General features: G+C 51.5%; 1 protein-coding gene across 1 annotated transcript in view; it reads right to left on the bottom strand.

Annotated features, from left to right (window-relative positions):
- Positions 1-1,231: 1,231 nt before the first annotated feature.
- NCKAP1L (NCK associated protein 1 like) overlaps positions 1,232-16,050 on the bottom strand; it is a gene marked incomplete at its 5' end in the record, with an annotated part of 37,648 nt that continues 22,829 nt past the window's right edge. Inside the window, 10 exons of the mRNA XM_084255627.1 lie at positions 1,232-1,420; positions 5,685-5,774; positions 7,509-7,618; positions 7,959-8,075; positions 8,981-9,074; positions 12,031-12,111; positions 12,413-12,495; positions 12,614-12,707; positions 12,847-12,944; positions 15,735-15,865. Coding sequence (XP_084111753.1) covers positions 1,289-1,420; positions 5,685-5,774; positions 7,509-7,618; positions 7,959-8,075; positions 8,981-9,074; positions 12,031-12,111; positions 12,413-12,495; positions 12,614-12,707; positions 12,847-12,944; positions 15,735-15,865 — 1,030 coding nt within the window. The 3' untranslated portion in view covers positions 1,232-1,288. The remainder of the gene's footprint in view (positions 1,421-5,684; positions 5,775-7,508; positions 7,619-7,958; positions 8,076-8,980; positions 9,075-12,030; positions 12,112-12,412; positions 12,496-12,613; positions 12,708-12,846; positions 12,945-15,734; positions 15,866-16,050) is intronic.

Raw genomic sequence — 16,050 nt, 5'->3', positions numbered from 1 at the left:
TAATGTCAGCCAAATGGTTTTGCTGAAAATCAACTTCCTTCCAATTTGCTTCCCTTTCATTATGGAAGTACGGCCTTAACCCTCATTAATCAGCCGGCTGACTACATTTGCCCATGCCAGCCACTCCGGACCGGTGACGTGGATGAGCTGTTGCTCTGGTCCTCCCTGCAGTAGGCGCACAGAAGCCATGGGTGGAAGGCACTGTTCCCTCCACGGAGTTAACTAAACCCAGTTTTCTGCTATCTTGAATGCCCCAGGCTTTGTGACACTTGAAAATTCTAATTAGTGCAGAAAAGGGCTAAGTTGAAACAGCTTGAACCTCCCTCAAGTATACCCACTTTCAGGGCCTTATAACCTAATGAGCGCTACGAAATTTAAGATCTAGAAGAGAAATCCCTGCCTGGAGCAACAGAGGTACCCAGGATGACAAAGGGATCTGGTTTAAATAAGTCCCTCCAGGAAGCAGGGGGAGCACCCCCAAATGGCTTGGAAGGGAAACCAACATGACTCAGGGCCAGTTAGTTGTGATGTCACTTTAACTGGACCTAGACTGTCCCTGGGCTGTGGTAATATCAAAGAAAAAGCAGGTGAGGTCAAGGTGAAAGAAATAAAGGAACTTCCTCCTTACCCACAGGGATGGGAGAGCACGGAGCGGAGCGGGTGGGGGGAACCAGGCCCAGCGACAGTCTTTCCAGAGCCCCTCCTCACTGCCCCTGTGGGGCGCAGAGCTGGAGGCAGAGGCCCCGGGACTCCTAAATGGAGCCCCCATGAAAGAAAAGAGGGGTTCCGTCCCTCCCACGGTACAGTAGGAGCAGGCTGACCGTTCGCTGAGCACATGGGGGGAGGAGGAGAGGAGATGGGGGCTCATGAATGTGGAGGAGACAGCGCAGCCCCAGCGGGAGGGGTGTAAGCTCATTACGGTTTAAAGTGATGACTGATCATCTCTGGCCGCCAGCGTCAGCCCCGAGTAGTGATGAAGGTCGGAGAGACCCATGCCAGTCCCGGTGCACGCTCTGGCCACCAGAGGGGAGAAAACAGACTTCTAAGTCACTTTTTTTTTTTTTTTCATTGTGAAGAATTCCCACGTGGCCCCAATTCCCTGTTTCTAAGCTGTCCTCCATCCCCCCACCTCCCGCCCCACTTCCCCATGATTTCTCAGGCCTGGACTGTTCCTCTGTGTGCTTGTCATCCGCTCTGGCTCCCGACCCTGTCCCCAGTGACCCCACCCCATGAGAAAATGGCCACAGCGTCCAGGAGGGCCTGGGTTTAGGCAGATCCAGAGGCCCCATCAGTGGGTATTGGCTTGCATTCGTTGCAGGTAGAAGGCCCGGGACACCTCCCGATAGGCATTTCGGAGCAGGACGTAAGGGAAGCAGGACTCCAGCATGTCCAAGGTCAGGAAGGATGACTCCTCCACCACCTGGAAGAGAAGAGGCCGAGGGCTGAGGTCAGGCAGGACCTGCTTCCATGACACTGTTCTTCATTCAGTCCCCGGGGTCCTCAGAGTTACAAGCGAGCAGGGCTCCACGTCAGACTCCCCTGTCCCCCCTCGCTGGGTTCAGCTCCAGGAAAGCAAGGTGGCCCCTTGCGCTCCATTTCAGCAGACCCTAAGCCCCTCCTGGGTGTTCTGTGTAGGGCTCAGAAGAAGACAGGGAAGAATCATTTCTCTGTTGGCAGAAAAACTCCCGTTCTCGCTCATGCCGGATGCTAAATCATCTGTGGGCGGGCAGCACAGATGCAGGTAGGGATGGCTAAAAGTGTCAGAGACAACACTCTGCAGAGAAGGAAACAATTGCTGCTGCAGGCCGAGAAAGGGGCCTGAAATCCACACGGGTCCCCTGGTCTCCTCTCTGTCTCCTCTCTCCCTCAGCACAGAGCTTGGGGAGCAGTAATGATGCTGCATAAAGGAGCAGGCATGATTAATTAGTTTAATTAGAAGCCTGTGTGCTGTGGTAATCCCAGCAGCCCCCACAGCCAAGCAGAAAGATAGATCAAGATGCTGGATAAGAATGAGGGGGTGGGGCCTGGGGGTTGGGGGGGCGTATTCACAAGCCCAGCCCAGCCCAGCGCTGGACAGAGGGTCCCCAGGCCTGAGGAAGGCACAGGGGACGTGTCCTTCAGTACTGAAAAACACCCCCTGGAGGGAGGACCCTCGTGCTCCAGCGGGTCACGCGGCCGACCCTCCCCAGTGTGTCTGGTGTTTCAAGTCCTGAAAATTCAGTCAGAAAAGAGGATCTACCAAAACTATTATAACACGTTTCTCTCCCTGAGTCCTTTCACATTTTAAAGCGTCTAAGAGCCTGCTGTTCTCCAACATCACACACAACACACACAATGGGCTCAGGAGGGCAGGCGCTGCAGGCTGGCGGGTCGGAAGTCTCCCCTCGAAACGACAGCTCTAATCTTAGGTCCATAGCAGAAAGAATGTCTTGCCAGGCAAGACTTTCAAACCTGAAGGCAGGAAAGAGATAAAATCTCTTTTCCAGGCTACTCCCCTCGGGTACAGGGAAATGAGTGATGGCTTCAAGATGAATGCACTGGCGCAAGACCTCCAATCCTTTGCTCCACTAGACACAGAAAATAACAGCTCCTCACTGGAGGACGTTCACATAGTGCAAACAGCCCTGAGAGAAAGCCAAGAATCTTGGGTTCTGGTTCTTAATGTATCAGCCCATGTGTTTTGGGCCAGACTCTGCTGTCAGCTTTCGCACCCTCTCTGCATTTCCTTGCCTGTAAACTGTAAGGACTGGTCTGACTGCCAGGAGCTGGCCTGGCTCTGACGTCTAGGATCCCGTAAGTTTTGGAGAGCCATCTCCTCCCCCGTGAAGCTCATGTCAAGAACAGGCTGGCAACACCGGGGGTGGGCACTACCCACACCCAACAGCCAACACATAAAGACCCCAGGGGGAGAAGTGCCTAGCCAGGATGTGGGGCTACATGAGTAGCCTCTTAACTCAGAATACAGCTCCTTCCCCTTCAGTCATTTCCAATTTCTCTGTGGAAACATTTGCATTTAAATTGCTTTTCAGCAGTTATTCCCTCTGTCTCCCCCTCCAGCAAAAAGCACCTGGTCCTAGTTCTGTTCCTATCACTCCACAGGCCTCATGGAGAAGTCACGGGGACAGTGATTTTTCCCACATTTTGGGGCAGTGGGGGTGGGGGGAAAGCCAGAGGGGGCAGCGGGGTGGGGCAGCAATAAAGAATCACCTGCAATCTCACAGAGGTGAACAGTGCCAGGGGAGATGCAGAGGCCTGCCTCAATCATCCAGGAGCTAGAGTGAGCAGCAGAGAGTTGGGGCTAATATTTATTGAGCATCTACTATGTACTAGGCACATTCACATCTATGACCTCGTGAGTCCTAGCATGAGACAGTGTAAGGGTGATTGCCCACTTTTATGGATAAAGAATCACTCTCAGGGGCCTCCCCTGGTGGCACAGGCAGTTGAGTGCAGCGCTGTGAAGCTGTCTGCAGCCTCTGCAGTGCAGGTTCGATTCCTGGCCAGCTGGCGAGATACCCACATGGCATGGCAGACCTCTCCTGTCTTGCCTGCTGCTCCCCTCAGCAGTGTATTTCAGTTAGTCTGCCTGTTCTGTTCCCTGCTCTGTCTCTGGTGAGTCCTCTCACCCTCCCAAACCTCTGGCCTGTACCCCAGTTCTTGTATGAATAAATCTTTTTTAAAAAGATTTATTTATTTATACAAGACCCAGGGCACAGGCCAGAGGCGCAGGAGGGTGAGAGGATTCACCAGAGACAGAGCGGGGAACAGAACAGGCACACTGATGAAATACACTGCTGAGGGGAGCAGCGAGCAAGACAGGAGAGGTCTGCCACGCCATGTGGGACCCTCTCTGGCCGGCCGGGGATCGAACTGGCGCTGCAGAGGCTGCAGACAGCTTCACAGCGCTGCGCTCAACTGCCTGCGCCACCAGGGGAGGCCCATGAATAAATCAATCTTTAAAAAAAAAGAATCAAATCTCAGAAAGGTAACACACCATCAAAGACGGCTCCACTTAGCTCACCACCAGCATCTGCCTTCACTCTGCTCTCTCACCCCTTGCTACACCCAACACACGGCCTCATGTCTGTTCTCTTCTCCATTGTAACCCTTAATCAGACCAACCTAGGCCTTTTTCTATCTAGAGAAACAGGTGCAGATACCACTCAGTGCCTGTGCTTCAAGAGGGAGACATGGGGGGAGGCCTCGGCATGCTTGCCCCTATTGTTTGCGGACCTGGGCCATGAGAACAAACATAAGCCCGCACAGCAAATCAGCCATTGTGTTCTGTCTCTCAGCTTCACAATATACCTTTTGAATTTCATGGGAGGCCAGGTATTAAGAATTCTTAGGCTCCTCTTAGAGTTCTGCCCTATGACCAGATTCAAGGAGAGAATCACTCTAGGCCCCTTCTCTTCCCAGCCCACTCTCAGGGATTTGGGACGCATGTAGTCTTCCTATTGTACATCTAAACTCCCGCCATATATTCCCGAGGCCCCAGAGGTGGATCCGCCATCCACACCATGGGCCTCAGGAGAATGGACTTGGAGAAGCAGCCCAGCACAAGCCCTAAAGTGGGCTGGAGCTGCTTAGCAGCGAATTCTGAAGACCTGGAAAATGTTTATGTGGGCTTTGAGGTGGCCCAGGCCCCAGATGGGAACAGCCATTCCCCATAGGCCAGCGGAGGGGCCAGGAACGGAGCCCCTCCCGTCCATCCATTCTGAGTGTGATACTAACTGGGAAAAGCAGACATTCAGAGCAAAAGAGTAAGCGAGTTGAAGAGGTAAACAGGGTCAAGGAAAGTTTTTTTTTTTTTTTTTTAAGTTAATTGAGTCAGAGTTAGCAGAACTTTCTGCCAGAAGAGGGAAAAACCCTCAGCTTGGCAATTAAGCAGGGAGAGCAAGAACTGGCCCCTTCGTGGGCCCTCCAGCTCCCAGCCCCATAGCTTTGCAGGTAAAATCCCTCCCTCCTCAGTCCCTCCCCCTCCACCAGTTCAGCTTTGTGCTACTCAGGACCCTCTTCACAGTATGATTAAGGACAAGAAATAGGGGCCTCCCTGGTGGCGCAGGTGGTTGAGCGCAGGTAGTGAAGCTGTCTGCAGCCTCTACAGTGCCAGTTCGATCCCAGCCGCCCTCGGAGCAACTCCCATGGTGAGCAGACCTCTCCTGTCTCGCCCGCTGCTCTCCTCAGCAGTGTATTTCATCAGTCTGCCTGTTCTGTTCCCCACTCTGTCTCTGGTGACTCCTCTCACCCTCCCACGCAGCTGGACTGTACCCCATCTCTTGTATAAATAAAATAAATCTTAAAAAAAAAAAAAAGGACAAGAAATACAGTGGTGGACATGATTAAGTAAACCAAACATGGACTTCACAGAGAGTTAGGAAAGCAGACATGGTTCCCAGGCCCAGGCCAAGGACTTCGCAGGAATAGGGGCCTGGAGCTAGGGGTCAGGAAGGATCCGTCCCACAGAGAAGTCCTTGAAGACTCTGCTCTGAGATTAGCGGCAGGACTGGAATGCAAGCCAGAATGTGAGGACTAGAACCGAGGACCAGGCAAAGTTCTTGTTTTAACATTAAGTTAATATTTTGGGGAGATGACAATGCCTGTGATCCAAACCCCCAAAGAGGAGTCTCCCACGGCCCTGGCCCTCCCTCCTCCCCCCAAACCAACATAAACCAGATACATACCAGGCGCATGAGCAGAGAAATGGATTCCCGATTTCTGGTTTTGAGCCTGTCAGTCTCCTGGCCCAGTTGCAGGAGGCTGACAGAGGCCACCTGTGAGGGGAGAATTTGTAAGGAAGCAGATTTTAGAAGGTCAGAGTAGGACAGCCTCAGGCTACAGGAAGTTAAGAAAAGATCAAGGAGAAATTGTTAGGAAGTGCTGGCATGCTCCTGAAGACTGGGGTGGAAAAGTGGCAACTCCCCTAGGTTTCAGAGACAAGCCTGGCCTGTAAACCAGTCAGTGCAGACAACTGGAGGGTGCCGCGGGTGAGGAGAGGACCTAGAACAAAGGCTACACAGGCTGGAGAGTTGTCTCTTTTCCTCCAGACACCACTGTCATCAGGCTGTTTACAGCTAACTCCCCAGACCAGAGGCCTCTGATGCAGGCACAGAGCTCTTGATATTCTCCTCCTGTCAATTCCCAGATGGTATCCTCTCCTTTCACCTCCAGGCCCACAACAGATCAAAGGAAGAGGGAAAAAAACCTGATTAATTATATTCCAGGCCCAGCTTTTACTTGCATTTAGCAAACAAAGAGGGGAAGCGGGGATTCCCTCTCATCCCAGCTCAGAGATGTGGGGTGAATCCTCTTTATATCTAAAATGCTCAGGTTGTCCCAGTTTAGAGACCCTCCAACTCAGTTTCCAGGACCCCAGAATGTACTTCTCAGGACAGTGGGCTGATGGATGAGAGAATAATATGATCTGTGTGTCTTCCTGAAGGGAAATAGAAGTGGTCCTGGTTCTTAAGTCAGGGCTACGCTTTGCAAAGGGATAAGCTCTCTACTGCTGAGAATGCGCCAGCGAGCAGTGGGTGATGGACCAAGTATCAAGTGTGTGGATGGGATTCCTCCATGGAAGATTTAGAATGGAAAACTCTGGGGCCTCTTTCAACAATGGAACAAGATGACTTATTCTGTGTTTTTTCCAGAGGTAAAACTAAGATCAATGGTGATATTTACCAGGAGTCAAAACTTGGCTAAAAACAATTTTTTAATTTTTTTTTTTCCAAAAAATTGGATGTATCCACTGGTAGAGTCAGCTGCCTGGTTATAAATTCCAGTCCCTAAAAATCTAGACCAGTGGTCATCAAAGTGAGATCCCAGGATGAGCAGCATGAATGTCACCCCAGAACAGGCTCAGGTTGCAATTATTCAGTCCCAGCGCTAAACAACTACTGAATCAGAAATCCTCCAGGTGATTCTGGAATACACTAAAGTTTGAGAGCTTCAACAAAGTTTGGCTTTTTGCCAGTGCTAGAGTGGGAAAGGGCAGTGTCTCTCCCACTTCCTCCTGCCACAGATCTTATTAGAGATCTTATTAAAAGAGAGCGTATTAGAGCTCATTAGAGAGCTTATTAAAAACATAGACCTGGACTCACCCTAGGATATTCTAATTTAGTAGGCCTGGTGTAAGGCTGAGACCGCCTGAGTTCCTGAGGCACTGTACTGCACACCACAGAAGTGAATAATGAGTTCCACTGAATCTCCCAATTTCATAAATGGGAAAACTGAGGCCCCAAAAGTTTGGCTCTTTGGAGGTCACACAACTTCCTAGGTCTAGATCGGGAACTAGATTTGCTGACATTTAGTCCAATGCTCTCTCCGTGCACTCAGGCAGAGGCTGCGATAGCAACTATTAGGGAATTTAGAAGAGACTCCTGCCTCTCACATTTCCTGGGAGTTTAGACCCCAGGGCCGGTTCAGCAACAACTGTGTCTGGACTAAGATCAAACAAGTTTCCACTAGATTTTGCAACCTTCCATGCCTGATCACCGAGTCCCACTCACCAGCAGAAATTCCTTAAGATGAGTTTCGATGTTCTTGTTGTAGAGCGTGAAGAGGGCGGCGGACACTTGGATGATGGCTTTGGTCAGGCAGTGAATATTGTTGTTGTGACCTGGGTTATCGTCGGAGTTGGGAGAGGGGACCGACAGAAATGACAGCGTGAGTCGTCCCAAGCCACCCCCTGATGCTACTTTCTCTTTTTTCAAGGCTGGACCACCCCTACTTGACACCAACAGGCCTAGGAGGTATTGGGGGACTCGGGGAAGGCTATTCCTACGCAATTTCACTGAAATGGAATTTCATGGGTCGTTTCTTCTCAAGGGCTTTTTGAAACAGAACTTTGCGCCTGAATCAGAAGTCTGCATCTTCCAGATAAACGTCTCTGCCCCATGTGCCCACCCCAAGACACGAACCCAAATAGCCCAGGCCCCCCAAACTTACTCCTCACTTACCATCCCTCTCTATGCTGTAGAAGGAAGACGGGTCAGTGGCGAGGAGTGGGAGGGAAACAGCGACGAAGACCAGGAGCAGACAGGCCACCTTGTAGTCTTCCTCGCGGGACGACGAATCTGGCGGGAGAGCAGCACAGAAAAGAGGGAGCGTGAAGGCCCCCAGCAGACAGGCCTTGTCTTCTGCAGGGGGCTTCACAGTCTTTCCCAGAAGCGCCGGGAGGCTCCCGAGAGAAGGGGTCTGAGAAACGCTCCACCAAGCCCTGTGAGCAGCTGTCGGGGCAGGCAGACATGTGTCCACTTAGAGCGCGGCGCCCACGTCCTGGAGGCCTCCTCCGGACACGCAGCGGGACTCTGAGTGAGGGGCTGACACGCGGTCCGAGGACCCACCCTCCATCAGCTGCCTTTTGGGGCGCAGAGGCAGGACGGCGAGAACGTGGTCTCACCCACACCAAGAGCGAAGACGGAGGGCAAGTCTGGCAATTTGGAAAAGGCCTAACAGCCCCTCCGCGCCATCCTGCTGTGAGTGTGTGAGCACCAAAGTGCTTGCCAGAGGAAATGTGAGATGTGGTGCCAAAGACACAGGTGTGTGAGGAGGAAGAAGCGGATCCCTGGGGAGCGGGGTGAGAAGGGAGGGGCAGCACAAGACCTTGCTGGGGAGCCCAGATGCGAGCCCGCTCCCGGGTGAAATCATATGCTATTGTATGCTGTTCGCCATTGTGTCATTGGCATTCATTTTACTTCCCGGGCCGGATTATGCGTTCCTTTGAGCGCTCGCTAAGTATCAAATAGACGCTCACTTCATACTTTTTAGCTGATTTACAATCAACCGGCTGGAAGCTGACTAGAAATCTAAACTCCCCGTGTATTCTCTGGGGGTCAGGGACTGACTACATTTTAAGTCTTTCCTTAGCTTGCAGCTTATGTCCTCCGAATTCACAATCCCCAAAAAAGCTTTTCTGACACTGACATTTTCCCACCCCAAAGCAGGGCCCAAGCCCACTGTTCCCTTGGCCCCATCTTACCAGCTTTCAGATTGGCAATGGCAGCCACCAGGGCTGGGTCAATGTCACAGCCCACTCCTGCGGCGGATGCCAGCTCAAAGATACTCAAGGTCACCTGGTAATGAAGAAAACAACATTCTGGAGAGGATCCCAGGAGAGAAGTGCTTGGCAGAAGCTACAGGTCATCAGGAATCCTGGAGCAAAATTTTAAACTTCTGGCGGACCATCATCTCTCCTAGGTATCCGCTCATCACTCTCCCCGACCCACCGGGAAAAGCCCCAAATGCTTTAACTGGGCATTCAGATACCCCCTAGCACAAATTTGCTTTCTCAACCTTCCTTCTCCAAAGGAGAAATCTCTTCCTGCAGCCAGTGCAGCCACTGTCTTCAATCTACAACTGACTCTCGTACTTTCATACTTTAAAGTAGGAGTCCCCTGGCCTCTCCTCGCCTCTCCTACCTACAGGACACTCATTCCCTTGAGGCTTAACTCAGATCTCATTCTTCGTGAAGTCTTCCTGGAATCCTTCTGCCCAAATCCATCTCTCCCTCCTTAAATTGGCACCAACGGTTTAGCATTGAAAACACAGGGCATCTGGTGTTACCTGTTCTCTTCAGACAGGAAATGAAACCTGTGGTTTATCCCACCAACTGGAGTATAATTTTTTAAACTCCTGTTGGGTGTGGGGGCTGGAAGGGGATGGCTTTGGAGTGAGCAGATCTGGGTTCAAATTCTAGCACCACCACTCACTAAATGTATGACCTCGCTGAAAGTTACTTAACTTCTTTGAGACTCCGTTTTCTCATTTGTAAAATGGGGACAGTGGTACTCCAGAGTGTTGTGAAGATTGAATCAGACATGTGTAAACCATCTACCCAAGCGACTGACAGAGCCACAAACAGACTAAGAAATAGTATTCCTTTTCCTCCTCTTTTTCTGAAAGTCAGAAACTTTGACTTTTTGACCTCTCTGGTTTTATCATACAGCTAAGCACATAAAAGGCATTCAATTAATATTTACTGATGGATACCTGCATCCCTCATTGTACTTAGAATCATTCCCAGGATGCAGCCCCAAAGCCCCACTCCCACTTACTTAAGAACTTAACCCCCTTTTCACAAGGGAAAATAAAGAAGCATGACAAACTGGGGGGGGGGGATAGAAAAAAAAATTTGAGGTTAAAAAAAAAAACGACTAAAATGTTCTGAGGGAGCAAGAATAATTGTTTTCATGCAGACAACCAAGAGCATGTTTTGCAGAAAGCCCCACAGACAGAACAGTACATATACTTTGCCTATGGTACTTGAGCCAGAGGCAAACCATAGCCACAGTCTGCTCTGCCCTTTATTTAAATTCCCTCCTAACTAGATGATCCCCTTGTGGCAGGAGGCCGAGGAGGCCTGGTCCCTGTAGTTTCCTGGAGAAAAAAGGGATAATTGCATGGGGTCTTATTTTCGCCTCTCCAAATCTCCTCACCCCTCTGAGGCAGTAACAGAATCTCTGATGAGCAGGCCATGCCCCCTCCGCCCCGCCTGCTTATTTTCACAGGCAGGCGGCCGACAGCGCAGAGCTTCCCGGACATACCAGTCAGACAAGCTCCTGACAGGCTAGAGCTCTGCGTCCCAGCTCAGCAGCTGCCAGAAACTCACTGTAAAATCAGACCATTCAAAAGGGGCAGCTGTCCCACAAAAACCTCACCCCCACCCCCCACAATTCCCCCATGACCCTTATCTGATTTCAGGGAGTGAGGAGGAAATTTCACTACTTTTCTTATTTCCAGGTAAAAAAAAATTTCTGACCGTGTAACTTTAATTCTTCCTGCTGACCACTTTGCTCTTATCACTGACCTCCCGCCAGCAGAGGAACGGGCCTAAGTCCTAAGGAGCCCGCCCTCTGGGTCCGCAGGCCTTTGTTCCCAACCTCCAGCTGTATTTCCTGAATAACATAAGCGTTTGTTCCAGGTGAGTCGAAAAACAAAATGATGTAAAGGCGGGAGGGGGTGGGCAGAGAATGGATGTTTAACTTGAGGGGTCTGCAAAACCCTATCTTCCTCTGCAGTAAATGCGGCCTGAGAGAGCTGACGTGGACACAGAGGAACTGTTAGGGGAGGAAGGCTGTCCTAAAGCTAATTCCACACAGGCTTCATGTTCTCCACCCCCACCCCAGACCAAAGCCATGAGGACATTGGGAGAGACAAATCCCATCACCACCCAAGGGAAGGTGGCTGGAACCTGAGGGTGGGGTGAAGCAGCCAGGTTTGGCATAAAACCAGACACGTGGGCTTTGAGGGGGGTCCCCCATTTTGGCTCTCCGCCAGCTCTGAGAGTGACTTTGGGTTTCCAGGTCAGCGGATTGGGTAGGACGCATTGAAGACTTTATTTCCCTATTTTCTCCCTGAGTTGTACATTTCCTCAATTCCCTTTCCCTTGTCATAAACCTTTTATGAACCTTTTGTGTGTGCCTGCAGTGGAGTAGTAATAAGTCCTTTTTAAGCGCGCGGGTGAGGACCCACAGCCAGGCAACCCGTTTTATATCGGGGCTGCTCCGTAACAGAACCAAAAAGTTCCACAAGTAGGAAAGGGCCAGAAAAAGAAAGGAAACTGAGGCCAAGCTGTGTGGGTTGAAATGGAAGGGAGGAATCATTTTACAAAAAAAAAAAAAAAAAAAACAAAAAACAAAAAACCACACCTAAGCTCCTGACTAAAGAAGGGACTCACCTGCACACAGGTCAGCATCTAATTTGCATTCTTAGACGGAAACTTGCAGGCGTGGTCCCCAGAGCAGATGCTCCCCTCCAACACCATCTCCCCACTCACATGGGGCCCCAGGCTCCCTTATCTTCCTCCCCGGCAGCTCCCCTACTCTGGCAGCTCCCCTACTCTGCCCCCTCCATGAATACCCCCTGACCAAAGGCCTCTCTCCACAAAGTCTCCCCCCAGGGCTTTCCTATTCAAATCCCGCTCTTCTCTCCGCAGTATTCCTCAGAGCCCTCCCTCCCACACAGGGTCCTAGGACATCCTTCCCACAACAAAACACTCCTCACTGGATTCCACTCTGCACGCCCCTGTACCTTCATGTCTGTGTCCGGGGTGACGAACTCCTTCAGGCACTCAATGGGGCCCATAAGAAAGGGGCAATGGGAGGAGAAAACCTGGAGGAGAAAGACAAATTAGTCCACAGGACAGCGGTCAGGGCCTTCAGAGACAGGTGGAATTGAAAAAAAAAAAAAAATGGCCTTTGGCTTAGATGAGAAACGAGCCAGCCTCCCACAGCACCCCACTACTCCAGTCTCCAGGCTTCCTCAGCCCGTCCCTCCCCAGAGATCACCCAGGACTTCTAGCAAATTGAGCTCCTCTCCTCACGGCTCACCAATCCTTTCCACGCCTTCTCACACCACCCCGACCCACAGAGGTGTCTGCGTTTCTGTGGCAGCACCCTCTCCCTCAGCTCACCTCCCGAAGTCCCTCTTGGGCCACTTCCCTAAAGCTGAGGATGACACCAATGATGGTCATGCGCTTCAGCACATTGTCCGCCCCTGAGGGGAGAAGAGAAGTTAGAAGAATAGTGATGGCTTTGCTTCTTCACACCCAGATCCGGGTCACCCCAAATGCCTGTCCTCGGCAATCCTTTCTCCCTTCCAGGAAGGTGCTCACCCATCAGCTGGGGCAGCAGAGAAGCCATCAAGTCGGCCTTGCTGTAGTTGGACCTGATCTGAACAAGGACATCCATGTTTTCCACCACCAGCTTCTGCAGTTGGCACACAGAGACATTGAGCAGGAGAAGAACAGAAGCCATTAAAACACTCCCCTACTCCCCCCTCCAACAGGTTCCTGCTGCTACCCCATGCCCTGCGGCTGGGCCTCCGTCCCCACCCCTTCCAGCGAACCTTCAGTTCCACAATCTGGGAGGTCACGTGCCACATCAGGTTTTCACTCAGGAACTTCATGCCGTAGGGGCCCAAAAGTTCAGCCAGGGCCCGCATCTCTGGAACAGAGTTACAGAGGTCCCAGTGGGACTCAGACTCACTGAGCATCTGAACAGTGTTCTAGGTTGTTCCGCAAGGAAAGGAAGCGGGAAGTTGGGAGCAAAAGTGGCCTGGAATCTTGCGTTCAGGTGACAGGTCCGGCCTGTGGGATGGCTCTCTCTCCCCACGGGTGCCCACACCAAGACGTAACACAAATGACAACTGTTCATTTACATTCTTATGAGAAACCATATTTTTCCAAGTTCCTTTACATGGCACCTGGGCTTTACTCTTGCTGGACAAGCCGTACTAACTTCATTAGACGTAACATCTTCAGTTACTGAGCCTCGGTTTCCTTCTCTGCACAATGAAGAAATTAATCTCCCCTATTTCACAGAGTTGATAAGAAAATGAATAAGATACTATATTATAAAAACCTCAGACAACGATAAGGGATTATATATATTATAGAAATATAATAAGGAATTATAATTATAATTAGTAACAGCCCTCTAAGGCACGAGACATAGATATCATCCTGGTTTACCAGAAACGAGAGTTGAAGTGCTTGTCCAAGGTCACTTAACCAAGTCAAGGCCTGGTTCGGGAAAGCTCTGGCAATGCCCCACTGCCCCTAACTGTGTCCTGGCAGACACCACACCATTTCCTTCTCTAAGGTCTGACTTTTTCTCCTCCTCCTTCTACTTCTCTTATTTAATCCCTCGCTGTTATTCTTCGTGCCCAGCCTGTCTCTGGCCCTTTGCAAATTAAGTAAAATCCGCCTGGGGAAATGCCAGATCAGAGACACGAGCAACAAACTGAGGCAAGAGGAACTCTAGCTATGACCTCTGGCCGCCGGCCCTCCCAGCAGACAACCCCAGAAGACCAGAAGTAACAACAAAGTGGCCAGGAGAAGAAACGTGAGTCCAGAGAGCAGAGATCAAGGCTCCACATGCAAGTCTCTGAAGGCAGGGCCCGCTGATCTCCGGCTCCACCAATGACAGGAGGTGGAAGTGGTCATAGCAGCCGACACAGCACCTCGCCTGCAGTAGCCACCAGACATCTTTGAAGTCCCCCATTGACAGTGAGAAGTGAGCTGAGAACTTCGTAACTGGTTCACTTAGATAATGCTAAAGTGGCTGCAGAGAGGCAGAGGGGCCGACGGTCTTCTCCACAGCGGATCAAGGGGACACACACTGATCTACCAGCTTGGGTCTGCCAACCCCCCTCACTGTTGTCTCCTCCACCCCAGGCTAGGAGGGCATCCTTCTCCTGCCATCTATCTATTTTTGTAGTAGCATTGCCCCATCACCATGGCAACCCAAGGAAATTGGGGTGGGGTGGTAGAAGGGGAAATCAGCATTACCTCCTGCTGCTTGTCACTTGTCAGCAAGACCTAGAGCTGATTTTAGATGCTGCCTACAGCTTGTGGGTGGAGCTGATGAGAAGGGGACATGGAAACCTCCAGCAGGTAAAGAGTAGGGTCAGCTTACTGATGGAGTTGGGATGAGGTAAGAAGGAGGCAGAGCTGGAACACACGCTGTGTATCCCGGCTTTCATAACACCCCCCAGGAGAGGGTCGGGTCACTGAGCCATCCCCTACGCACCCAGATCCCATGCAGGAGCCATGATTTAAATGAAGGTGAGGGCAGGAGGAAGCAGCGGGATAGTTCATGAATCAGACGGTAAAACAACTCAATTGAAAAGACTCTGTATGGTTTCGAGCCCTCTTTGAAGAGAATGACTTCCCAGCCCATTCACGACACACTCCTCACCCCGTCCCCCACCTGGAGACACGAAAGCTTCTCTCCACTGGGAAGCGCACCGCTGGGTGGTTAAGCTCCTGGTTCTGGAAGAGTCGAAATCCCAGCTCTACCACTGATGAACCTGTGACCCCAGACAAGGTCCTCTCTGTGTGTCCTCCGTGTCTGTGCTGAGACAACGTGCCCAAGGCCGCTGTGAGGACTGAGTTAACACACGCGAACATGTAGGACTCGGCCCATGTTGCAGCCATCCGCTCACTAGCTTATCATCATCGTTAAACGCCAGCAATCTAAGCACTGGCTGAGGCACTAAACTTTACCCCCAAGGAAGAAGATGCTGCAACACCAGACCACTGTTTAGTAATTCCAAGCCTGAGGAGGCCATTCCAAGCCTTATGCGTCATCCTTTATCCCACCTGATATGCGCTACTCTTTTATTTTTTTTATTTTTTTTTAAAGATTTATTTATTTAATTTATTTATACAAGCACTGGGTACAGTCAGAGGCGCGGGAGGGTGAGAGAATTCACCAGAGCCAGAGCGGGGAGCAGAGCAGGCAGAAGGACCGAAGGACACTGCTGAGGGGAGCAGCGGGCGGCAGGAGAGGGCTGCGCGCCATGTGGGACCCTCCTCCGGTGGCCGGGGAGCAGCCGGGGATCGAACCGGTACGGCAGAGGCTGCGGGCAGCTTCGCAACCCAGCGCTCAACCGCTGCGCCACCGGGGAGAACCGCTACTCTGTTATTCTTTGTGGAAATGGAAACTAACAATTGACTACCCTTCAAAGAATAAACGCTTTCAGTGACTGGCCTAAGTCCTACTCCTCTCCACTCCCCTCTGCTCCTCAACCCTCAGCCCGCTGCCCAGCTCTGGGTCTCACACGCCGGCCTCTTTCTGTGGCCCTCAGGTGGCGTCCAGCAGAGACTCTGAGGAGGATGCAGATCGAGCCCCTGGGAAGGTAGACAAATTTAGATGGGGTCTGTGGGCTGAGACAGTGTCCTGCGGGGACACGCTCGGTTCCTTGACAAGGAGACCAGGCCCTGGACTCACCAGAGACATCAGAAAACTCCTCCGCACTGAAGTTCTGCTCCCCCTCCCTGGGGAGGCTGATGAAGGCCTGCATGGCTGGGGAGAAGAGGATGGTGCCGCTGCTGGCCTGTCTAAGCAGACTCTCCAGGTACCTGGCGGGTTGGGAAGGAAGCACAGATTAGTGTTCAGTCCTTTCTCCCTTCTACTGTTCCCTTCCACCACCACTGGGTGCAGGAAGAGCAGCAAAGGCCAGGGTGGGGAATGACACTCAAAAAAGAGTACAACACTGTAATTAGCACCCCAAACCGCTGGCTCAAAACAGCTGGCAGTAGTGTGC

The sequence above is a fragment of the Talpa europaea genome (assembly GCF_964194135.1).
Source record: "Talpa europaea genome assembly, chromosome: 15".
Lineage (NCBI taxonomy): Eukaryota > Metazoa > Chordata > Mammalia > Eulipotyphla > Talpidae > Talpa > Talpa europaea.
The sequence above is the reverse complement of the archived record's forward strand: the minus strand, read 5'-3'. Positions and strand labels throughout refer to the sequence as shown.